The sequence below is a fragment of the Gracilinanus agilis genome, chromosome 1, assembly GCF_016433145.1.
Source record: "Gracilinanus agilis isolate LMUSP501 chromosome 1, AgileGrace, whole genome shotgun sequence".
In the NCBI taxonomy this organism is placed as follows: domain Eukaryota; kingdom Metazoa; phylum Chordata; class Mammalia; order Didelphimorphia; family Didelphidae; genus Gracilinanus; species Gracilinanus agilis.
The window spans coordinates 728,915,084-728,940,629 of record NC_058130.1 but is presented as its reverse complement, the minus strand read 5'-3'; the positions used below and the strand labels follow the sequence as shown (position 1 = coordinate 728,940,629).

At 37.1% G+C, this 25,546-nt stretch overlaps 1 protein-coding gene across 1 annotated transcript in view; it reads left to right on the top strand.

Annotated features, from left to right (window-relative positions):
* DOT1L (DOT1 like histone lysine methyltransferase) overlaps positions 1-25,546 on the top strand; it is a 135,075-nt gene that overhangs the window by 102,927 nt on the left and 6,602 nt on the right. The window contains exons 16-25 of the mRNA XM_044672031.1: positions 2,984-3,075; positions 4,546-4,647; positions 5,370-5,507; positions 6,862-6,987; positions 9,077-9,561; positions 9,973-10,108; positions 12,107-12,253; positions 13,350-13,482; positions 17,464-18,086; positions 19,260-19,465. Coding sequence (XP_044527966.1) covers positions 2,984-3,075; positions 4,546-4,647; positions 5,370-5,507; positions 6,862-6,987; positions 9,077-9,561; positions 9,973-10,108; positions 12,107-12,253; positions 13,350-13,482; positions 17,464-18,086; positions 19,260-19,465 — 2,188 coding nt within the window. The remainder of the gene's footprint in view (positions 1-2,983; positions 3,076-4,545; positions 4,648-5,369; positions 5,508-6,861; positions 6,988-9,076; positions 9,562-9,972; positions 10,109-12,106; positions 12,254-13,349; positions 13,483-17,463; positions 18,087-19,259; positions 19,466-25,546) is intronic.

The window sequence follows — 25,546 nt, the reverse complement described above, 5'->3', positions numbered from 1 at the left end:
AAATGCTCTAATTTTTTTTTTTAAACCTTTACCTTCCGTCTTGGAGTCAATACTGTGTATTGGCTCCAAGGCAGAAGAGTGTTAAGGGCTAGGCAATGGGGGTCAAGTGACTTGCTCAGGGACACACAGCTGGGAAGTGGCTGAGGTCAGATTTGAATTTAGGACCTCCCATCTCTAGGCCTGGCTCTCATTCCACTGAGCTACCCAGCTGCCCCCCAAGAGAAATGCTCTAATTGCTACTTTAGTCTACTTGTTGGCTCTTTCTCTTCCAAAATGTTTCCGCATGGAAGAAAACTAATGTTTCATAGGTCAGAAAAATGTTTTGTTGATTTTAGTATGCTCATTCTCCACATAATTCATGAGAAGGGTGGAGCCTACTGAACAGAATTACTGATGCACTGTTATCTTCATTAACCCTTGTAATGCTTGAGATTATTTCCCTAAAATAAATAATTAAAAAAAGAGAATAATGTAAGCAAAACTAGCCAGAAAGGTAAAGGAGAGTTCCTTCCCAAGATTACATGGCAGAGCTCATGGAAAATATGATCATCACAGCAGGGCTGGTGTTAGAAATGGATGATGTTATTTTGGACATCAATTTATTTCTGTCACGTAGCCCTCTTTGCAAAAAGAGGGGCTACAGGAAACTGGATGAGTCAAGTGAAAAATGAAAGGGTAGAGATCTAGAAAAGAGTTCTCTGCTGCCAGAAAGGGAGTATATCTGACCTAACAAGGGGTATAATCTGGATTTATTTGGTGTTTTAAGAGACTGCATTCATTTGGAGTATTTTTCCTCATGAACATCTAGGCTCGGGAAAGGGGAAATCTGCCACCTGCAACCGTTCCCCCCAGAAAGTTAGGGGGCAGATGAGTGTTAAGGACTTAGATGAAATGATGGAGCCAATTAGAAAGAGAAAGTCATGAGAATATTGGAGTGGAATTGGTTGGAAACAGTGTATTTTCTTCCATGGCCTCATAATACTTCTGTTTACATTGATTTGATATTTTTTATTGAAGCATAATAGGAAAAATAGGGATCGTAATTTGAATTCTGTGAAGAATTTTTATATCAGTTGATTAGAAGAGAATGTTTACATTATTCCAGATTATCAGAAATTTTACTCCATGAGGTACACAAAGATATTCCAAGAATGAATAAAGACATATTTAGACCATTCATTAGAGAATCCAGTTTTAGAATACTTAAGATTCCTAAAATTTATTTATTTATTTTTTAGGGAAATTTTTCCCATGGTTACATGAATGATTCATGTTCTTGCTCTCTTCCCCCCACCCCCGTAGCCACACTCATTTCCACTGGTTTCTTCATGTGTCATCTATTGAGACCTATTTCCATATTATTGATAATTGTTCTAGGGTGGTTATTAAGAGTCTACATCCCATCCATACATGTCTGCATCAACCCATGTGTTCAAACAGTTGTTTTTCTTCTGTATTTCCACTCCTGTAGTATCTCTCAGAATTGTCCTGGGTCATTGCATTGCTCCTAGTCCAGAAGTCTATTGCATTCGATTTTACCACAGTATGTCAATCTCTGTGTATAATGTTCTCCTGGTTTTGCTCCTTTTTTTTTTTTTTAAACCCTTGTACTTCGGTGTATTGTCTTCTAGGTGGAAGATTGGTAAGGGTGGGCAATGGAGGTCAAGTGACTTGCCCAGGGTCACACAGCTGGGAAGTGGCTGAGGCCGGGTTTGAACCTAGGACCTCCTGTCTCTAGGCCTGACTCTCACTCCACTGAGCTACCCAGCTGCCCCTGGTTTTGCTCCTTTTATTCTTCATCAATTCCTGGAGGTCATTCCAGTTCACATGGAAGGAGTAGAAAAGATTTAATGAAAAAGTGAAGGAGAAAAATTGTTCTTACAAAAAAATATGGAGGCACTCACAAACTCTCACAGAATTTAGAGAGGGTGGAGGGGAGTCAAGATTTGAATTAATCACTTAGAGCAGGGGTGTTAAAGATGGCCAAGGCTGTGGGGAGAAGTAGATAACTAAATAAAATTCCAGAACCCTACTGAAAGGGTCAGTTAATAGGAGTGCATACTGGCATGGGGGAAGGCACCTTTTGAAAAAGTTGCATGGAATGTCCCCAAATATTAGGAAGAAAGCAAAAACGTTTGCTCTTTTTGCCTTGGCTTCTATAAATAGATGTGCTCAGATCGTTATTGATCATGTGAGATGTATTTCCTGCATTGCATGTGAGTCTCATAAATGACCTTGTGACAACAGTTATTAAGCTGAGAGACTCTATAACGCATACGGGAGACTTTATGGATGTGCTAACCCTTTATTGCAGAGGAATGAAATGAAATATCTTTATTCTTTTACTTTCTCCCACTTGTCACATGATCCTTGTATCTTTTTTTTTCCCCTGTACCATGTCTCTGAATTTGGAGTACTATTTTATTTGATATAGTATCAGTGTTTGTGGTGTATTAATAAGAATGGAATATCTACTTTACCAGGAACTAAAGCCTCTTCATTGGAGAAGTGCCCAGTCTTGAAGTAATTTGGTGTATATCAGTCATGATTATTTTACTTGGCTAGGAGTTGTTAATGGTGAGACTTATCAAGCTTCGTTTCTTAGAACTAGCAAGAGGAATTTAAAATTAAATGATTACAAGTTAAGGACTTTGAACTTCTCTAGTATATTAATTTCCAATTGCCATTTGGATCCACATTAGATCCAGCCAAGATTAAGAAGCACTAGACCTGAAGACAGTATTTGGTTGTAATCCATTGTATTTAGAATCAGGGAATTTAGATTTTTTTCCAAGCTTTGCCACTGACTTAAAGTGAGAGTAGTCAGGTCACTTGAACTGTTTATGCCTGTTTTGTCCCATTTGAAAAGAATAATTTATACTAAAATGTGAGGAATTTGTGTACTGCAGTAGATTCTTACTTAGTGAATGCTTCCTGTTTATTAATTGCTTTAATGAAATATACTTTGTATCTTTCTTTGTAGAATCTTTTAAGGTTCAGTACCTGCAGTTCCTGGCCTACATGAAAACCCCTCAGTACAAGGCAAATCTGCAGCAGTTGGTAGAACAAGAGAAGGTGAGCTTGGAAGAATGTCAAATAGACCTTCTTGTCCTTAATGCAGCATATTTATGCATCTTTATTATCCTCTAACATAGAACAGAAACCTGGTGAGATAGAAGGTACCAAATGGAACAAAATCAGAGGGGCAAGGGATTTTACCCTAGTTCAGTACATCTTGTGGTATGTAGTAGTCACTGATTATGTATAGCTGAAGAGTAGTAGAAACCCTAAAAGGAACTTGTTTAAAACACTCAAATCAATTTTAAGTATTGTCTGCCTTTTCTGAAATGGGGTACCTTCTTGGTGTAGCCTACTTTGCTTACCAGAAACTGTCAAACCTAGTTTAAACTAGATTTTCTTTCATGTCATTTGTACAGGCAAGAAGGAGAGCGAGAATATCTCCTTAATTTCTATAATTTTTATAACTGTGGCATCTGTTTACCCTTTATTCCTTACAGTTTTTCTCTTGAGACCAAAGTCATTTCTTTATTGAAGTACCAAAGTTTAGTTCAGGGACCATTTCTGGAAACCTTCCCAATTTATTCCCTTCTGGTTGACAATGAGGTTTTTTTTAGGGTAGCAGGGCATGTTTTCTTTGATCACCAGTCCTTATTCTATAGTACAGGGGTCGGCAACCTTTTTGGCCGCGAGAGCCATAAATGCCACATTTTAAAAAATATAATTTCGTGAGAGCCGTACAGTGCTCACCGTGTGCGCTCCTGTAACAGCGCCTGAAAAAAAATTGACTTTATGGCTCCTGCAGAAAGAGCCATATGTTGCTGACCCCTGCTATAGTAACTTGAACATGATTACTGTTGTTTTGTCAAATCCTGAAGTGCGTTCTGATTTATCGGAGAACAAATTTAATCTTTGTTCAGAATTGAACATTGTACACTTAACTGCCTGTTCCTCTGACTAGAACCACCTATTACCTGGCCACTGTAGACAATTTCTTCAGTTCATTTCAAGCATTTGTAAGACTTGCAAGGCACTGTAGTATGAGACGTCTCTTAATTGTACTAAAATTGTTTAATGGGTCAGTACTAGGATGGTATTTATCATCTATTGCTTATGAATTTAGCACTGTTTCCCAGTGTAGGGGAGTTCATAGAAATTAAGAGATAAAAGCATTAGAAAACTAAAACCTGTTAGTAGATGAAGTCATATGGTCATAGTAGAGATAAGCAACTTAAAGCTTCCTGAGTCTCAAGTCTCGAATTTCTCATCCCATATTTGAGAAGGAATTGGTGAAGCTGCTCTAGTGTCAACTAATCCAGTCACTGGATTAAGGCTGGCACCCTAGAGGTAGAGGCACCCTCCTTTTTCTCCTCTCCCAGATTGCCTTGCAATTTGCTTTCTTGTTATTTATATGTGTTGACTTAGTCTTACCTCTCCCATCTTTTCTGATGCCATGTGTTTGTCTTCACATGCATCATGGCCCCTTCCTATTTTTTTTGTTTGTTTGTTTGTTTCTTTTCCTTGCAGGAAAAGAACACTCAGTTGTTAGGTACAGCCCAGCAGTTGTTCAGCCACTGTCAGGCCCAGAAAGAAGAGATCAAGAGATTGTTTCAGCAGAAGCTTGATGAGGTATGTGCCCTTTTGGTTGTGTTTTTATATTCATGTTATAGGACAGAGTTCTGTGATATATAATAACAGATGGATGTTAGAGATATGTTCTGTTTCCATAAAAAATATAGACCCTTCTCTACATCTGTTTTTCAGTATCCATAAAAAGTCCCTTCCTTTTTCCTATCACTCTCTGTTCTTGTTAAGGTCCTGTTGGTAGGTTCTTCTCCAGGGAGAGACTTTTTCTCCTAACCTGCCGTGGCAGATTTGGTGTTCTGCTGCCTCTAGCTCAAGCTGAAATAATTTGCTTTGTGTCGTGCAGGAAAATATCCTAATCAATATATAATCAATACCTAATAACCAGCTAATCTAATCTTACTCATAACAGTTGACACTTCAGTTCATGGAGTTGTTTGTGGAGGATTCAGCCTATCACCTTGCCTACTTTGTGTTGTAGTAAAGCTTATGGGTTGGCTTTGTGTGTTGCCCCAGTTAATAGCTGGATGGCTAGGAGATTGTAAAGAGGGAAATTAAAGCTGGAGGTCAAGAAGAACTTTCTAAGAATTAGAGCTCTTCAGAATTAGCAGAATTTGCTGCCTCTAGGTAGTAGGCACAATTTTTTTGGAATACTTCAGATGGAGATTTTAAACACCATTTGACTCACATTCTCAGTTGATATATTTTGGTTAAATGGCCAGTTAATCCATATTCTTAGGTATCCATGATAATTTATTTTCTTTCAGTTGGGAGTAAAAGCTCTGACCTACAATGATCTGATACAAGCTCAGAAAGAGATCTCTGCCCACAACCAGCAACTAAAAGAACAGACAAAGCAACTAGAAAATGATAACAGTGAACTCAGGAACCAAAGCTTGCAGCTGGTAAGGGCATTTCTATCTTCAAGTATCTACCGACCAGTAATAGTAGGATTCTATATTTGTGTATTTGATTAAAAAAAATTTATGGGAAAAGCAGGTCTATAAACTAGAAAATTGATTTGTGTGACCTTTTTTTCCCTCCTTGGTATTGGTATATAAAACCATTGGTGGAATTGTTGGGTCAGAAGTGGCCAGTATATTTTCTAGGACATAGTGACTTGTTCTCCATTCCTTACACAGCACACAGCATCTCCAACATTGGGTATAACTGCATTTTGGTATCTATATGTGTTTGCTAATAGGTGTGTGTCAGCTCTAAGGAAGAGTTATGATGACAGTGTTTTCACAGGCTTTAAAATCTCATCCTTATTTTTATTCTATCTCTATCATTGTTAGAGGTATATTTTAGTGAGGGACTGATCATTTTGAAGTGGTCTCAGTATTGCTTCTCTTTGATTGTATTAGTACCTGCACAAGAAACAGCTAGGAAAGAACAAGGCAAAGGCTTGACCTACCACCCATTAAATACCTTAGCAAAGCTACTAGTCCAGTAACTAATTCTGTCAGTAATTTGGCATATTGTTTTTCTTTTGATGAACCTATCCGTGCTGCTTTATAGTCTTCATTACAAGATTTTACACATACATACATACATACATACATACATACATACATACATACATAGCAAAACATCCCTTTAATGATGAATTTAATAATGGCTTACAGTTAGGACACTTGACTATGTCTCCAGGGCTCTGGCAGCCTACATCTTTTTGGATTCTCCACATTTTTCTTACATCCCAATCACCACCTAACAAAAGTATTGACTTGAGGTCATTATGCATAACTTTTTTTTTTTAATTTAAAAATTTTATCTATTTATTTTAAAGTATTTTTCCAAGGTTACATGATTCATGTTCTCTCCCTCTCTTCTTCCCTCCCTGCTCTCAAAGCTGACAAGCAATTCCACTGGGTTATTACATGTGTTATCACTTGATACCTATTCCCATATTATTCATTTTTGTAATAGAGTAATCTTTTAAAATCAAACCCCCAAATCATGTATCCATATAAATAGAATAACTGTTTTCTTGCTCAAGCCTCTCTGCCTATTTTAGTTTCATTTAGCTACAGGTATTTCTGTACATAAGTTTTTTTCCTTGATATGGGGAAAAAATAGTATTGGCAGTTATCAGCAAAATAAATCTTTATTTCTCTAGGAAAAAAACCTTGAGATCTGTTGATGTTTTTTCAGTTTATTAAGGTATATTCTTACATTTTAGAGATTGAGAAGAAACATTGAAAGGAATTTTGTTCTAAGCCTTAGATTCCTCCTAATTCTTCTCTAACCCTGTAGCTTAAGGCTCGGTGTGAAGAGCTAAAGCTGGATTGGTCTACTCTCTCACTGGAAAACTTGCTGAAGGAGAAGCAGGCACTGAAGAATCAAATTTCTGAGAAGCAAAAGCATTGTCTGGAGCTTCAGGTAGGCATTTTAACAATGGTGACAGTATAACCTGTCAGTCACATCAGCTCATGGTGTTAGGGCAGGAATCTTCCTCATTATCTAGTTAGTCCAACCACCTCTAGAGGATGAAAGGGAAGTCCTGAGGGTGTTGTGAGAAATTTTTCCAAGATCACAGAAGTGCATGAGGACCAAAATCAGGCCTTGAGCCCAAAAGTCAGTGTTTTTATCCTTTAATAGTTTTAAACTTTAGAAAGGCATGTAACTCAAGACACAACTATATATGTGTGCAGCATGGAGTCAACTGGACAACTACCCTTCCTGTAGAGGAGCTTTTCTCTGAATAGTGAGCTTTGGGTGGTTCCATTTGGAAATAGCAGAGTCTCGTCATTCTTGAATATAATTATGTGGCACAGTTAAGAAGCTAGATTATTACTTTTCCAAACATAAACACTGAATATGGGTGTCAAAATGACTAGATCTGATTTGGGGTTTTTGTGGTATTGTGTGCATTCGGTGACTATAATAAAATTACTTCTCTCCATCCAGTCAGCCCAGGTTTGAGCATATACCACCTGTTCAGAGTTCTTAATATACTTCTGGTTTTACTTCATGGAGCAAGTAATTCTAAAAAATCACAAGTGTTAATAGGTGTGTCATCATACCTAGCTACTTGGCCTTATTTTTCTAATTCAAGATGTTATTTTTGGGAAGAAAAGCAGGAAAGCACAACCTCATTTATCTTGGAACATCATCACAGTCTGAAAGTCACTTTGTCTGTTTGACCCACCGACTTCTCATTGTTGCTCTGCCTTTTTAGGTGCATGTGGAGTAGGTGGACAGGGCAGTGGAGATTCAGTACATTGGTCAGTTTCATTCACATGGGCTGGCTTTATGGTATTTTGTATCACTGTAATACTATTAAAGCTCCTTGGGACATTTAAACAAATAGATCAAATCTTAGTGGACTTGAATGTGATGTGGGTTCTTTGGTTTGGCTTTAATTAGTTTTAATGTGGTTAAAAAATTAGGTAATTTTTTTGATCATGTTACAAGATCTACTTTTGAGATATTTGGATTCTGTTTAATTTTGAATTTGGAAGGTTTGTCCTTTCTGTCCTTAATCTATAAAGGTAACTGGGGCATAATGGATAAAACACTGTACTTGATAACAGGAAGACCTATGTTTTTTAAACCCATAACACACTTTACCTAGCTGTCTGACCCTGGGCAAATTAACTTGGATTCTCCATCTGCAAAAAAGGGGTTATTATAATGATAATAATAATAATGACAGGCTCATTGGACCTTGGAGTGAATCAGATGAGTAACAAATATGGAAGGAACCTTTCAAGCTTCATATAATATTCATTATAGAAAAACAAACTGTTCTAAGCCTCTGGGGTATCCTCAGCCTTTTTTCTCATTTATCAAAGGAGGGATACTTGTACAACTTACCTCAAGGTTATTGTCAGGAAAGCACTTTATAAAACTTAAGTATATTCAATTATCTGAAATTTTGGATGCATCTTACAGTTTAATTTTTTTTTTTAAACCTTTACCTTCTTGTCTTAGAATCAATACTGTATGTTGGTTCCAAGGCAGAAGAACAGTAAGGACTAAGCAGTGGGGTAAAGGATGTGCCCAGGGTCACATAGCTAGAGAAGTATTTGACTCTACATTTGAATCCAGGGCTTCCTGTCTCTAGGCCTGGCTCTCCATCCACGGAGCTACCTAGCTTCTCCCCTCCCCTCTTTCAAATATTACTTTTAATTGTATTCATTTTTACTATTAGTCATTTCAGGATTGAAATAAACACTGATTCTCATGAAATTTACTTGAAAGAATTAGAACATTTGCAAAGCAAACATGTTTTTCAAACAGTAAAGTACTTTTTTAGTGTCCATGTGCCTTTTGTCTCTGATGGGGGAATGGTCTGTATTAAGCTCTATGCTTTCTGCTCAGCATGTCAAATCTTCTTTTATTTGAGTCCTCACCAAGGAGACTTTGCCCCAGAAGCTGTCATATAGGTATCTCTTCGGCCGGGGGGGACCTGGTCTTCTGGGCGCCGTCTTTCATTGTGTTTCCCTTGATCCTCTTTGTTGTAAAGATCAGCATTGTGGAGCTTGAGAAAAGCCAAAGGCAGCAGGAGCTACTGCAGCTGAAGTCCTACGCACCGGCTGATGATGCCCTGTCCGTCCACCTTCGAAGTAAAAGCACTTTCAGCCGAGAGCTGGAGACTGACCCCACAAGGTTCCAGCTAGAGCTTGAATGCTCCAAGTTGTCTTTGCCCCACATCAGTAGCATGAGCCCTGAACTCTCTATGAATGGCCATGCAACCACCTATGAGATTCATAGTATGCTTAGTCGGCCTTCTTCCAAACAAAACACTCCACAGTACCTGACCTCCCACCTGGACCAAGAAATAGTTCCTTGTACCCCCATTCATAACAACAGGCAGAAGGCAGACAAATTGTCAAGTTTGTCCTTACCTGACTACACCAGGTTTTCCCCTGCTAAGTTAGCCCTAAGGAGACACTTGAATCAGGATCATGTAGTCCATGGAAAAGCTACAACTAATGAAATACACCACAGGTGAGCAAAAATGTGTGTTTTGGGTTATCAGAGAGAATGGAAGAGGGGAAATAAAAGCATGGTAATTCAGTCTTCCTTGTATGCATTTATGCCTAGAGGATTCAGGCATTATGAATTTTGGAGGCCTGTGTTTCACTGGGCATAAATCCCCCTACTTCCCTCCCCTCCCTACTCTGTGCTTGTCACTGTGCTAGACCATGGGGATATGAAGATGTCACAGTCCCTGATCTCAGGGAGTTTCGAGTCTATTGGGGTGAAGTAGTAGATCCCAGTGTGCAGGGGTTGAGCAACAAGTAGCTAACAAAGCAGTGTCTAGGGAGGGAGGGAACTACCAGGTAGGGGGCTCAGGATCGACCTCAAGTAGGAGGGGGCACTTGAGCCAGACGTGAATTTGGTGCCTCTTCATTCCAGAGCTGAACATGCAAAAGAGAATGGCCTTACATATCAGAGTCCTGGTATTTCAAATGGCCTAAAGCTGAGCCCTCAGGAAACTCGGCCTTCCTCCCCCTCGGCCTTACAGATTGCAGGAGAGAAGAGCAGTGACAAGGTGAGGATCTTTGAAAGGTTGGATGGATGCCAGCGCAGGATAGGTCATGGCTTCGAACAGAACATTCTCCATTGCTGAGGCTAGGTTGCCATTGTCCTGGAGGAACAGTGTCCCTTGCTGCTGCTCGCGTGCCTGTCTGGTTTGCATTTCCCCCAATAAAATTTTTGTTTATAACATTTGTTTTTACATTACCTACATTTTCATCCCTTATAAACAATAAAAAAAAAAAGAGGGGGAAATAAACTAACCCATACTTCCAGAATGTCTGATGTTATATGTTCCACACTCATAGTTCCCCAACCCTGCTCAGAAGGTGGGGGAGGTGCCTTCTCACATCTTTTTGTTAGGGCCAAGCTTCGTCATTATAATTTTGCATCTTTCAGTTCTGTTAATTTTGTTCTTGTTTTTCCCATTTACATTGTTATAGGCATCGTGTGTATTGTTTTCCTGATTTTGTTTACTGCTTTGCCTCAGTTCACATTAGTATACTTTTGCATTTCATGTATTCTTCATAATCTTTTCTTACGGTACAGTGATCCATACCATTTTATTTTTCTTGTCCTAGTCAGTGGGCATCTATTTCATTTCCATTTCTTTGCTCCTATGCAGGAATAAGTATCTAGCAATTTAATTTCTGGGTCAAAAGAGTATTAACATTTTACTCAACCACCTTAGCATTATCCCAGTATTTTTTCCAGAGTTGTTGGACCTATTCACAGTTCTTCCAGTAGCATATTAGCCTGCCCATCTTTCTGCAACCCCTCTAACATTGATTATCCATACCTTTTGTCATCTTTGCTAACTTGCTGGAAATGAGGTGAAACCTCAGACCTGTTTTGATTTGTATTTCTCTTGGCATAATATTTTGAAGCTTTCTTTTATAGATGGAATTCTTTTGAGAATGTTTTGTTCATAGCTTTTGACCATTTATTTATTGGGGAATGGTTTTTTGTTTTATATTTCTTTTGCTGATATTTCATAGGTTATAGATACTTATTAGAGACACAAATTCTGAATGAATTGTGGTATGTGAAAGATGATGATATAATTTCTTCCAGATCAATTTCTAGTTTTCTTAGCATTTCTTGGCAAATAAAGAGTTATTTACTAGGTAATTTGTGTTTCAGGTTCATTGTTAACTGGGTTGTTATTTTGCTCTTTCTGATCCTTCTTTATGTTGTCTATTCTCTATTTTAAAAATTAGTTCCTAATGGGAGAAATGAGCAAAGAAATTCATTGAGGGAATTAATAACTTAAACTAAATATTAAGATATAGAATAAACTATCAAGCATTGATAATACTTCTATTTAGAGTGATAAGAGAATAAAATAAAAAGAGAACTTCAGTTCAGAATAGCTACAAAAGGCATAAAACATCTAAGACTCAAGCTAACACATTCAGTTTTATTGGTACAGTACATGCTCCTTAAAGAAACAAATATTGAATTAAAGTAGATGAAGGAATATTGATACCTCATCACTATCCAGTGCTAATCTAATAAAAATACTACTACTATTTAAGTTAACTTACAGACTTGGTACTCTAGTAATCAGAATGCCTAGAGCAGTGATTCTCAGACTTTTGCATCTCATGAATCCTTTATACCTTTCAAAGTTATTGAGGACACCAAATAATTTTTGCTTATGTGTGTTATATCTAAAAATATCTGCCATGTTCAAAATCAAAACATGTTATTTTGAAAATCATTTTGACTTCATTGACCTCCCTAGAGTTCACCTTACCTCAAGTTTCAGAACCACTGACCTACAGCATATTTTATAGACCTAAACAAAGCTCTTTTGAAGGAACAAAAACTTGAAAGCCAACAGTGAAGAAAACAAGTATGAATGAAGGTGGAATAAAGTCTTGCAGACCCCACACTAATAGTCCTCAAATCTCTAACTTGTAGTTCTAAGTTTTAGTATGTTAGGACTCAGTTTTATTATTGAAATTTTTTTCTTTTTTACTGTATTTGAAAAAATCATTCTGTGTTACAGGTTTTAAAAGAGAGAGCCTATGCCAGCAATGGAGAAACAATCACCAGCCTACCTATCAGTATTCCTCTCAGCACAGTGCAGCCCAATAAACTTCCTGTCAGTATCCCATTGGCCAGTGTAGTGTTGCCTAGCCGTGCGGAGAAAGTGGTGAGTAAAGCAATGTTGGAGATTGAACCCAAGTTCTGAGTATTTCCAGGAAAGCTAGAATCTCATGATTCTTTATACTCCTTCCAACCAAATCCCACTTCCTTATCCTGCAGGATTCTCGTATGTGTTTTCCTACAAGGGCAAGGTCTTGTGCTGGGTATACAGCCTATCCATCCATATTTCTTTGCCCCATTGCTTTATAAAAGTCTTTCTTTCCTTTTGAATTCCTTTGCATTTCAGTCTACCCAAACTCACCTTGTTTCTCTCTAACCTGCAGCTTGAATTATTCAGAGACAGTGGTATTTTATGATTTAGCCTTTCACTATCACTGGAAATTTATTACATAGAGAGTTTCACTTTGGGGGAACTTTGGTTATCAAGAGTTTCCTCTGGCCCTGATCTATCTATCTTTTACCCTTGGTTCACCAGGGATAGGTCTGAATTTTGAATAATCATAAGGGGAATTTTTTTTCTTGTTATTATTTTAGACATAAAAACGCAATAATGTCTGGTTATTGCTTTTTACCTCTGTGAATTTGAATGTTGTTTAGGTTTTTAAAAAGGAAATAGTCCAAGGACCAAAGTTCTTTTTCTTTAATACACATGTCAGTCCCTTAACTTGAGTTTTTAAAATATCCTTTGTTTTAAGTTCTGATTGTGCTTTATAATTGACATGTCCCCATGATTATGACAAGTGCGATTGTGGGTGATGTACCCTCTTTATATTTTAGTGGTTTAAGAGCATTCTTTCAAGTTCCTATATATTAATTGAAAAATTAACCACCACCCCCACTCTCCTCCTTTTTTGTTGATAATATTGTTGAATCAACAGTTTCCTCTGTTTACTTTTGCCTGAGGGATGGTGTTGGGAGAAAAAGACTTTTTTTTTAAAGCAAAATTTAGATCCTTGATTTCTCATGTCATTTCCAACTTTGTGCTAGAATTGATTCATGCACACTGTTCGGCTTTATACTGTTCTCAAACTCTTATTCTTTGGGACATGCTATTTTTTAACTACTTTTGGTAAATGCAAGTAGATGTTTGATAGTATTTGTTATTTGGCCTCAATTACAAGGTATGTTCATTTCTTCTGCAGAGGAACACACCTAGTCCAGTTCATCAGAATCGAGAGTCTACTTCAGCAACACTTGAAAAACAGTTTGGTGCTAATTCCCATAATGGTATGAACAGTGCTGTAGGAAACAAGTCCCTTGCTTTGGCTACCTCAGGTATGGTCTTACCTGCTAATACCTTGGCTTCAGAATTGGCAGCTTTTTTACTTTATCATTACTAAGCCCACACCTGATTTGGGGCTTTACATCTGAATTAGTCTTCTGTGGTTTTAGTAAATCTTACTATTTGGGTCCAAGGCAGAATTTTAGTCCTCATACTACCTTTGCATTCAGGTCTTTTGTATTTTGTGCTAGAAGGCTATTATATACTTAAGTATATTGTTTCCTCCCTCCCTCCCTCTCTTCCTTCCTTCCTTTCCTCTTCCCTCTCAGTATTGGTACTCACCTGTAAACTCTTAACTGTTCATTCAGTGACCCTTCTTTTGAGGACTTCTTCATCTAAATTCCAGTGAGTTTTGGATAGCTTCTCCATCCCTCTAGTCATCCTACCTTCTGGCATTCAGCTCCTGCTTCGTGGCTCCTGTTTTTCACCAATTCCTTTCCTTATTCTAGGGGAATATCTGCAAGGATATTTCAAATTTCAAAGACTTTCATTCCCCTCTAAGCATATCTACATATGGTCATCTACTAGATCAGTGATGGTGAACCTTTTAGAGACTGAGTGGCCAAATTGCAACCTTCACACTGCATGTGAGGGCCCTGCCTTACCCCAAACAGGGGATGAAGGAAGTGCTACCATTGGGCTGCTGTGCAGTTGAATACCAGGTGATGTAAGAAATGTCCTCAGGTGCATGTGGAGATAGGGAGGGGAGCAGTTCCCTTCGGTACTCATGTCCTAGGTTTGCCAGCATGCCCTAGATCCTACTATTATCTACAAATGTTCAAATTCACTAATTTGGAACTCTACTGTTCCATGCTGCTTTGACTGTAATTTTTGTTCCCTCCATTTTTTCCTTTGCCTGACTTTTCCCCAACCTATTCTTGACCCTCACTGAGACCTCAATGACTGCTGCTCTCATCTCCATTTCCTTTCTTTCCAGTCTTAGTCCTCCAGTTAGTTTTTCTTGTACTCTTGACTCCCTTGTTCTCTAGTCCTGCTAATTATCTTCTCTTACTAATCCCCCACTCTATATTATTCCCACTCTCTACCTCTTATTTACCTATTTACCAGCTATTACCTTGCTGACTAGCTATTTGACAGCAAGGTAGCTCCTTTATTCCTCTCTAATTGTTCTGTCTTATTACCCACAGAAGTTACTCCAAAGCTTTTCTTGCCTGCTGCTCCACATCTCTGTGCCTAAGCCCTTAGCAACTTAAATGCCTCTTTCATTGCTACCTCTTAGAATCTCTCTTCGCTTCAGATGTTGCTCAAGCACTGTCTTCTTTAGGAAGCTTGCTCAGACCTCCCCAACTGCTTTTTCCACATTTGAATATAATTTTCTCCTGAGTTAGGCTTGTTTTATTTGTCCTTGTATCCCAAGCACTGAGAAGAATCCCTGGCATACAGTGGGTGCTTCACATTGTTGATAGAGCCCCCTGGCAGCTGCATATCATTAGTTATTAACTTATTACTAACCTTTTGTCATAAGGGTCATAAGATTCTCATCTGGAAAATTCTCATTTTGTGGCTGATGACACTGAGGCTTAGAAAGGTTTGCCTGAAGTGAGAAAGAGCATGGTTCTGGTCCTTTGTACTTGCTCTTTAGCCATGGGCTGGTCTTTTTAGCTCCTGAACCTGGCAGATTGGGCTACTTTCTCATTCTCTCCCTTCTGGTCTTAAGCTGGGAAGGTAGGGGGAATGGCTTTAGCAATTGATGACCTTCATGTCATCATGGAAAATCATACAGGACAGCTTCTCATGAAAGAGAGCCATAATATTGAGGATAAAATCTCTTCTGTAGAAGGACGTGTTTGTTGGAGACAACCCTTTCCACTTCTAAGGTTCTGACTCTTAAGTATATTTTCATAGCTGTATATAAATACTTCCCCAAAAGCATTATGGACTTTGAAATAATAATCATCTAGACCAATGGTTCCCAAACTTTTTTGGCCTACCTTACTTAGCCCCCTGGAAATTAAAAAAAATTTTTAAACCCCTACCTTCTGTCTTGGAGTCAATACTGTATATTGGCTCCAAGGCAGAAGAGTGGTAAGGGTAGGCAATGGGGGTCAAGTGACTTGCCCAGGGTCACACAGCTGAGAAGTGTCTGAGGCCAGATTTGAACCTAGGACCTCCCATCTCTAGGCCTGGCTCTGAAACCACTGAGCTACTCAGCTGCCCCCTGGAAATTAATTTTTAAAAAATTTTAATAACAATTAATAGGAAAGATAAATGTACCTGTGGCCATCACCACTTCCCTGGATCACTGCAGCACCCACCAGGGGGCAGTGCCACCCACTTTGGGAATCACTGATCTAGACTATTCATTTCTTCTTTGCTATCTGAGGGACACTTGGTGCTTTTCCCTAGCACATCTGAGATTCTATTTGGAACTTAATGAATAGTAACGGTCTTTATGATTGAATTAGATCCACTGCCTATGTTGTGAAGCATCTAAATGTGTCATGATGGTGTTACCACAAAACTGAATGATAGGACTGAAAATGACAACAATAATCTTTATTAAAATAAATCTTTACTCACATTTAAGTAAAGCTACTAAATTGTCATTTGTCAAAAATTTATAGGGACTATTCCATGTGATAGCATAGTAGTAGTCCTTTAATTTTTCTCCTTCCTAACCGTAGGTTGTCTCTTCACAGATTTAACTCTTTTTTTCTTTTTTTTTAAATTAGAACAATTGGTCTCAGTGATTCCTTTTCCGGAGTAAGAATGTGTTGACTATTTTAAAAACTCAGTTCAGCCTTGGTCACGGATTCTATAGGAACATTAGGCAAAGTATTGTTAAGGGGTTTTTATTTATTGTTGTAGGATTGTTGTCCTGTGATTTCATTAGGATTGGTAACTTCCTTGTGAAGAAATACCTCTTTCTATACATGGGCCAGCTTCTCTTCTACAATTTGGTCTTATAGAGTTAGCTGGACATTACCCTGCCATAAAGAGATTTACTTCCTCAAGATCACTTATTAGATAAGTTACAGATTTGAGCCACATTTATCTAGTTTGGTGATAGCAAACCTATGATACATGTCCACATGTATCCATTTTCAGTGACGCACAACCACATACAGAGAAGTATGGGGCTGTATGCCAAGGATGAAACATAAATGACAATTCTACCTATATTAATTTACCTATTTTGGTTTATTAAATACAGTTCTATATTACAGTTATACATTTTTTGTTATTTAAACTAAATATCGCAAACTTATGGTTTGTTTTTTTCTCAAAGTGGCATACCACCAGAATTATGCTCAGTTTTTGGGCAAATTTTAACAAACTAAGCTCAAAAGGTTGCCCATCACTGGTCTAGTTTCACTTCCTTATGAGGTCTCTCAATCTATAAGGATGCTTATTAAACACACCAAATTTAACATAGACTGACAACTGGATAGGAAGAAGGCCTTTGAAATTGGATGATGCTTTGGAAACAGTCATGCTTGAGTCAAAGGACCTGGCTTCAAATCCTACTTTTGAGGCTTACTACCAATATGATTTTGGGTAAAGTTTGTAAGCTTGTAAGCTTGGTGTTCTCATATCTATATTTGTTCTTGAGCTTATACAGGTGGCTTAAATTCTAGGTTTTAGCTTTCTTTGGACCATATTATCTCTCTAAGGTATCTCAGTCTTTTTCTTGTATTATAGACCTCTGGTAGCCTGGTTAAGCCTGTGGACTCCTCCTCTGAATGTTTTGAATTACATAAAATAGAGAATACAGGGATATAAAGGAAGCTAATTAGATTGAAATAGTTTATCAACATAAAAAAAGTTCTGAATCTCTTCTCTAAATCCATCTTAGTCTAATGATAACATAATAAACAGGTAAATGAGATTTTGTGATTTTTGCTTATAACTTTGGGTAGTGTGTGTGTGTGTGTGTGTGTGTGTGTGTGTGTGTGTGTAAAAATGTTGTGTATTTTGACAGATATTGCCATGATAATCCATGTCTCCAACAGGTTTTTCTTATTCTGGCTCCTTGGCAGTTAATGGCACCCTTTCCAGTAGTCCAGCCCATCTTAACCATGGTGCTGAGCAGGCAGCCCTAGATGATTCCTCTAATTCAGGGAGCCTCTTTAATTCAGTGGGTTCCCGGAGTTCTACACCACAACATCCCTCTTTACTCATGATGCAGTCCCGCAATTCTGGCCAGAATTCTCCAGCCCATCCACTTGCTGCCAGCCCACGTCTCAATGGAGCTTCTCAAAGCCTGATGGGGATCTTGCAGTTCTCGGATACTACAAAATTGTTCTCTGAAGGTAACAAGGGGGATCTCCCACTAGATTCAGGCTTTTCAGATCCTGAAAATGAAGTCAAGAGAAGAATCCTCTTTACAATCTCGACCAATACAGGGAACATGAAGCAGTCTCCTTCCAACAAACACAGCCCCCTGACAGCCAGCATCCGAACAGATTGTGGACAGGCTTGTGTACAGGAGGGCAAGAAGAGAGGCAGGAGGAAGCGATCTTCCACAGGGAACCCCGGGGCGAACTGTGCAGTATCTCCTAAGCGTAAGCCCATACCATCTGTGGCAGGCCTCTTCACCCAGTCTTCAGGCTCACCCCTAAACATCAACTCTATGGTAAGAAAAAGGATTGGTTTGTGGATTCATCTGTTTTAGAAGAAGAGACACGATCATAGATGCATGGAATTTAAGGGCCTTTTTAATTTTTTAAAATTTTAATTTAATTAATTTAATTTTAATTTAAATCTTCTCCTATCCTATTTTTACCAAAGGAACTAACCCACTGAAAACAAGGGGCTGATTTTCTCCTTAGTATTAATGCCTGTAGAATTACAAAGCTATTTCCCAAGGTTCTGGCTCTGACATTGATATTATTCAAAACAGTCATTCCTTCCACAACATGCCTTTTGTTTCTCTCATCAGAAAGATCACTTTGGGGATAATCATGAGTCACCAAGTATATGCTGCTATGCATACAATACTAATTTCTAATTTCAAAGTGTTGCAAAACTTGCTAGAACAGCTTAACATTAATAGTAAATAGTGGCTAAATAGTAGCAACAAAACTGTAAGACTGAGAATGTTTTTCTACCACCAGAAATGTGTTGTCCTTGTTGTTGTTGTTGTTGTTGTTGTTTTTCATTTGTCACCAGTGGTATTATAGGGAACAGATCCCAGGATATGCATTGAACCCTGGACATTCCAAGTGGACAAAACTTCAGGACATGGACGGTGTCAGGAAATCTGAATTCTGACCTTTCACTAACAATCAGTCATGTCTTTCGTGGTACCTGTGGCCATGGCTCTTACTCAGTACTAATTTTAGAGCTAATGGGGATCTCATCTGCCACACAGGAGTGACAACCTTCCTTGAATTGCTTAGCACCTAAAGGTCAATAATTTATGCACGCCTGCTAATAAAATGTTTCTGTAAGGAACTTGTCTTAGAGGTCATCTTCTCTTATCCTCTCATTTTTCAGATGTGACATTTGAGGCCTTGAGAGATTAAGTGTCATGTCAATGCTGCTATACCATCCTCATTTTCCAGTCATAAAATATAGGACTCTCTTTGCTGGGTTGTATTACTCCTTTTTCTTTACCCACCTATCAGCTCAGCAGTATGCTGAAAGGATCTGTCCACCTATAGATTTCTAGTAAGAGGAGTTTTTAGGTTGCTATTCAGAGGCAAAATTAAATTAGAATTTGAAAATCATGTTTTGGTGACATGATGTGCTCTAAGAATTCATTTAATTGGGTTTTTGTGGTGTGTGTTTTGTTTTTGATCCCTAGGTCAATAACATTAATCAGCCTTTAGAAATAACAGCCATTTCCTCCCCTGAAAACTCCCTGAAGAACTCTCCTATTCCTTACCAGGACAACGACCAGCCTCCTGTGCTGAAAAAGGAGAAGCCCTTGATCCAGACCAATGGGGCACATTACTCACCCTTGACCTCTGATGAAGAGCCAGGATCTGAAGATGAGCACAATAGCATCAGGTGAGCCAAGAGCATGGAGCCAGTTTCATATCGGCCATCTACATGTGGGTCGGACAATCTGGGGCTTAATTTTCAAGATGTGTGATAGAAACATTGACTTTTTCCCACTGGGGCGATTATATTAGACACCCAGGACAGATGACTTACTTATTATTCTTGAATTTTTTACTCTAGAGGTGTATTTTCATTTGATATGAAACAAAAAGGCCCCACAAAATTAGGGAGAGACATGGTACATCTTTTGAGAAATACCAGTATGTATAATCAAAACATATTTTTAAAGGCCCTTCCATATGTAAGCACTTTGATAATATATGCTGATACTTGTTAGTTATATGACCAAGGGTATATTATATAAGAAAACTTGGTTTCCTAATTTTTGAAATGGTGGTGGTGATAAGCTTGCATTTTTTAAGTCACAGGGTCATTTGGAGACTTTAAATAAAAAAAGTCTTTATAAACCTTAAGAATTAGATAAATGTGAGTTATTAATACTTAGGTCTTTGAATTATACAAATAACAGCCACCAAAACATCGTCTGTTGGCTAACCCTTTGGTATGAACCGTTCCCATAGGTAGGCTTAGTAATTAAAAGCATTCCTTAATGTTGAGTTTTAATATTCCAAAAAGAATTCCAGTACCTATAATACTCAATGAATTCTTGTGAAGAATACTTTAGGAACCGTTAATTTATAGGACCAAAACTATATATAAATTTTCTGCTCACCAGTAGTACATTTGAAATTGGGAATTAATTAGTTTCAAAATACGGTTTATATAGGCCAGTCTCTGACTGATGACAAGCTCTGAGAAGTTATATGAGAATAGTGGTGTGGGAATTTACCTGATATAAGCTATAATTTTCATAGGATTTTCATTTTGCAATAGCAGTAGTAAGATATATGTGCTTCTATTGACACCAGAATTTCTGACCTTTACCAGATGAAACTAGTTCAATCTTGTTTCACTAATGTTAATTATTTCTCTGACAGTTGAGTGCTATATTTCATGTTATACGCACAGTTGTTTCATTGCTTTCTTTTGTTGTGTTTTTAATTCTATTGTTTTTAAGAATGGATATTACTCCAAGGAAACGTGCAAAATTCGTAGGTCTTACAGAGCACACTTCAGTGACTATTAGAGATATTTCAGCGACTTTTGATGTGGGCAAGTCAAGTATTTCAAGGATCATGCAAGTGCACAGCGAAACCACATCAGTTACAGTCAAGCACAGAGGAAACTTGGGTTGCAAAAATAACATAGCATCAAGAACTTCCTGCAAGACAGCCTAATTACACTACAGTAAATAAGTATAGACCATCAGAGATGCCAGGTAGCTAAAGATGCTGGTAGCAGTTCCTTTACACTGTGAGGAAGGCTTCTTGAAGCTGGAAGACAAGAAGACCAGAAAAACCTAGCTACTAGCCATTCCTACAATGAAGAAATGGCTAAAATAGTACAAAGACTAGAGGTCTGAAGACTGAAAAAGCAGTTTTTATTGATGACTGAAGCTCTATTTTTCATTCAAGGCTATATCAAAGCCATTGTCAGAAGTCAAGAATAGCTATTCAAACCTACCTGGGCACTCTGATGATATTAAAAAACATAAAACATATATCCCACAAAGCAACATTTTGGGAATTTTTTTACTTACAGTGGGCCTGGAAGTCTTGTCCCCTTTGAGAGGATGGAAATCTGATAAACATTGAGAGAGGGACTAAAATTCTTGAATAGAAAGGAAATGGAGGTAACACCTTGTTAGGGCCCTGCTTTGTATCATTAGATTTTAAAGAGATTTATCCAAGAAATAGAGATAAATATAACTATCCTGAAAACCTCTCCAGGATAACCAACATTGAAATTTGATGGCTAATCTGGGAATTGTTTTGGGATATGCTCCAAAAGTAACTAAATTGTATATGCACTTTGACCCAGTGTTACCTCTTTTAGGCCTCTACCCCAAAGAGATCAAAGGAAAAGGGGATCATGTATAAACATTTTTATGGTATCCTTTCTTGTAGTTACAAAGAACTCTTAACCAGAGAGATGCCCTTCAGTTGGGAAATGGCTGAAAAAATTATGATAAATTAATGAAATAATATTGCAACACAAGAAAGAACATATATTTTCAGAGAAAGACTTTTTATGAACTGATGCAGATTGCAATCATTAGAACCAGAAGAACAATCTGTACAAACAAAACAGTATCATCAAATGTTAAATGGCTTTGAAAGACTTAACTCTACCCCAACAACCATCCATGATTCCAAAGAACCATTCATGAAAAGTACTGCTCACCTCCTGACTTAGAGGTGATAGGTGCAGAATGAGCCTTATTTTTGGATGTGGTCCATATGGGGCTTTGTTTTGCTTTACTATGCATGTTTGTTTTGTTATATACCCACCTTCTGCCCCCAGTAGTTTGGTGGGTAGGATATATATAAAAAAACATAAATTTTTTAACACAGCCAGTATGAGAATTTGTTTTCTTTGAAAGTCCATATTTGTTACAAGGGTTTGTCTCCCCCTCTCCAGCTCCTATTTAGCCTATGGTGGGATGTGGTTAAGGAGAAAAATGCTTGTTAGTTGAATCCCCCCCAAAAAATAAAAGGAAAAGTAAAGCAACATTTTAAATTCTTTTAACTCACTTTTAAATTGTATAAAATGATACTGCAACAGAAGACACAGGTTTTTATGTAAAATGTTCTATGGCTAATTCTATTAAATCAATAAATTTAAAATTATTACTTTGTCCCAATTATTTTCAACATCACTAAAACAAGTAGAAGACCAAAACTGAGATTGTTACTTAAGATCTCTTGGTTCCAGTTCCACATTTAGTGTAAGTTTTAATATATCCATTTTATTCTGAAATGTTTGGTTTTAAGCTCAATTCTTCGAGTTTCCTGTCTGTAAAACTGAAGGAATTTGTTCACCAGATATTCAGTAACATCAAAGGTTAAATTGACTTAATTTATAATTAATATTTATAATAAAAAAACTTCATATAAATGTATAAAAGGTATATTCTATGAAGGCTAAATAATTAACTTGCCTCTGGCTACTAATTTTCATCCTTAAAATTAGGTTAAGGGGCAGCTGGGTAGCTCAGTGGAGTGAGAGTCAGGCCTAGAGACAGGAGGTCCTAGGTTCAAACTCGGCCTCAGCCACTTCCCAGCTGTGTGACCCTGGGCAAGTCACTTGACCCCCATTGCCCACCCTTACTACTCTTCCACCTATGAGACAATACACCGAAGTACAAGGGTTTAAAAAAAAATTAGGTTAATTTTTCCACACGTATAGTAATATTCCATTAGATTTTATCTAAAATTCTTTGGCTTGCAAAAGTTAGTTGCAATCCTTCTTACCTAACTTTTTTTTTTAATAAATTTTTAATAATGTGTTGATAACACCAGGACCTTACTATCATTATCCATTTCCCTCCAGTGAGCCCTCTCAACCTAACAAATAAAGAAGGAATAATGAGCAAAATCAGTTAATACACTAAAAAAGTTGAAAAATACATGCATTATACCACTTCTGTAGAGTGCTGTTCTTTTCTTCTTTTAAGTCTTGTTACTTCATAATTTGGCACCGTCCATTTTTAAGACAAATGACCATATTTATTTATTCATTCCCCAGTCCATTAGCATCTACTTTCTTTATTACCACAGAAAATGTCGTCTTTAGTATTTTGGTGTAGATGATGGCTTATCAGTGACCTTCTTCAGATATTAAAAAAAAAAAAAAAAAGGAATTCTACCAAAAAGATAAAAATACCCAAACTAACAAAAACATATAAAGATTATCTTTAAAAAAAAAAAAACAAAAACCCCTAAAACTAATTATGAAGAAATTTACCAAGAAACTTAGAACACAAGATAATTCTACCCCAAAAAATTAGTATGAATACTACACAAATTTGAGAAAGGACATCAGCCAGACTACTTTTATGAAAAAAAAAATAGTCCTAATATTTTAGGGAAGTATAAATCAAAGGTTAAAATATAATTGGAAAATATTTGACAATGTAGAAATAGAACAAAATGTAGATAATGGTAATCTGTGGTTTTCTAATTATTAGATATCCCTTCATCATCATGTGGGTTTGTGGGCATGGTACCCCCAAGATCTGGAAAATCAGTATAAATTTTTTTGACCCTCCTTTAATACCAAAGGATTCTGAATTTTTTCTCTCATGAAAAGCTTATAGTACTTTATTGTAAAATTTGGGTTAGGTATTTAGGTATTTATAGGCTTACATGTAGGTCATTGTTTTCACATTCTTTTTGCAAAACTTTAACTTTTTACTCATTTAACTTTAAAAAATTGCTTATTTATGGTATTAAAAGATAAAATATTAATATGCAATACTATACAACATTTTTTCTGCATTTCTGAGTTTCTAAATTTTTCGTTTCATCTGCTGGCCTTCACATGCCATCTGTAGTTTCCACAAAACTCCCCCAAATTCCCATTTAATTTCTTATGTTCACCTGCCATATATCAAAACCACAAGGAGTGGCCTCAGACACTTCCCAGATGTGTGACCCTGGACAAGTCACTTGACCCCCATTGCCCACCCTTACCACTCTTCCACCAAGGAGCCAATACACAGAAGTTAAGGGTTTTAAAGAAAAAAAACCACACACAAGGAGGAGAAATCCCAATGTGGGATACCTGTAGTTGGTCCCCAGGGATTCTTTTTTACATGTTAGTGGCTAGGTGGCACCCTAGTACACAGAATTATACCAAATGCAGCCAACTTAATAGGGTAAAGTAAGAATGCTGTATATATCTACAGTTCTAGAACGCCAGAATTATCAGTAATATAATTGAAGAAATTAAAGACAAAAAGCTAAGCAACAGAAGCTAATAACATTATTCCCACTTAGAAGATAATTATTTACATAGAGAAAGCAAAGATACAGCTCTAGAAGCTTTCTTTATCCAAATTACAGGCTACAGAATAAACTCAAAGATCAATAGTATTTCTGTAATAATAAGAAAATCTTAAAAGAGTGAAAGGATTTAAAATTATATTTTAAATAACTAGCAACAATCAAAAAACAAGCATACAAACTATTTGTATAGAATCAGTTATAAAATGCTCCTTTAAAATAATTTTAAATAGCTGGAAGAATATTCAGTACATAATTATGGTTTAAATGGGCCACTATTATAAAAATGACAGATCCAACCAGAATTAGCAGTTTTATTTTTATACTAAACTATCCAAGGAGTACTCCAATATAATGGCAAAATTTCTTTAGAGAAACAAAAGATTCATAATCTAAGGATTATCAGATGGAAAAAAATGAAGAACTTTCTTACCTCAAACCAGATTATAAACCAGTCATCAAAGCATTTAGTTATATTTAAGAATAGAATAATGGAACAGATCAGAAAAGGGAGAATAAAGAAACAGTGTAACTCAGTTCCACTGTCCTTAGGAAAAAATTCCCTATTTGATGATTAAAACTACAGAGAAAATTGGGGAGTGCAGTGTGGCAAGAAGTAATCTTAGATCAACTTTTTACAACAGATTCAAAGTGGATATGGGAGTTTATTATTAAAAATCATACCATTAAAAATATTTTACATGATTATACATGTAAAATCTATCAGATGGCTACCCCTCCACCCCAGGAAGGAGAGAATTTGGAAAACCTCCCCCCTAAGTGAATGTTAAAAAATTGGAATGTAATCACATCATATGCATTTTGTTTGTTATTGGGTAGGAATGGTATTCTTAACTAAACAAAGGATAGAGGTAGTTGCAAAAGATAAAATAGATAGCTTTGATTATATGAAACTGAGAAACTTGTGCACAAATAAAAATCAATATCTATGATAAGGGAAGCAGTGGAAGAGGAATCCCCACCATGCATACACACATGTATGCACATATATATATATACATTAGGGGATAATATAGAGACACATAATTTTAAAAAAAATTCACCAATATCTATTTTTTAACACAGCCCTTGCCTTGTCTTAGAACCAATATTCTAAGGAAGAAGAGTGGTAAGGGTGAGGCAACTGGCATCAAGTGATTTGTCTAGTGTCACTCAGCTA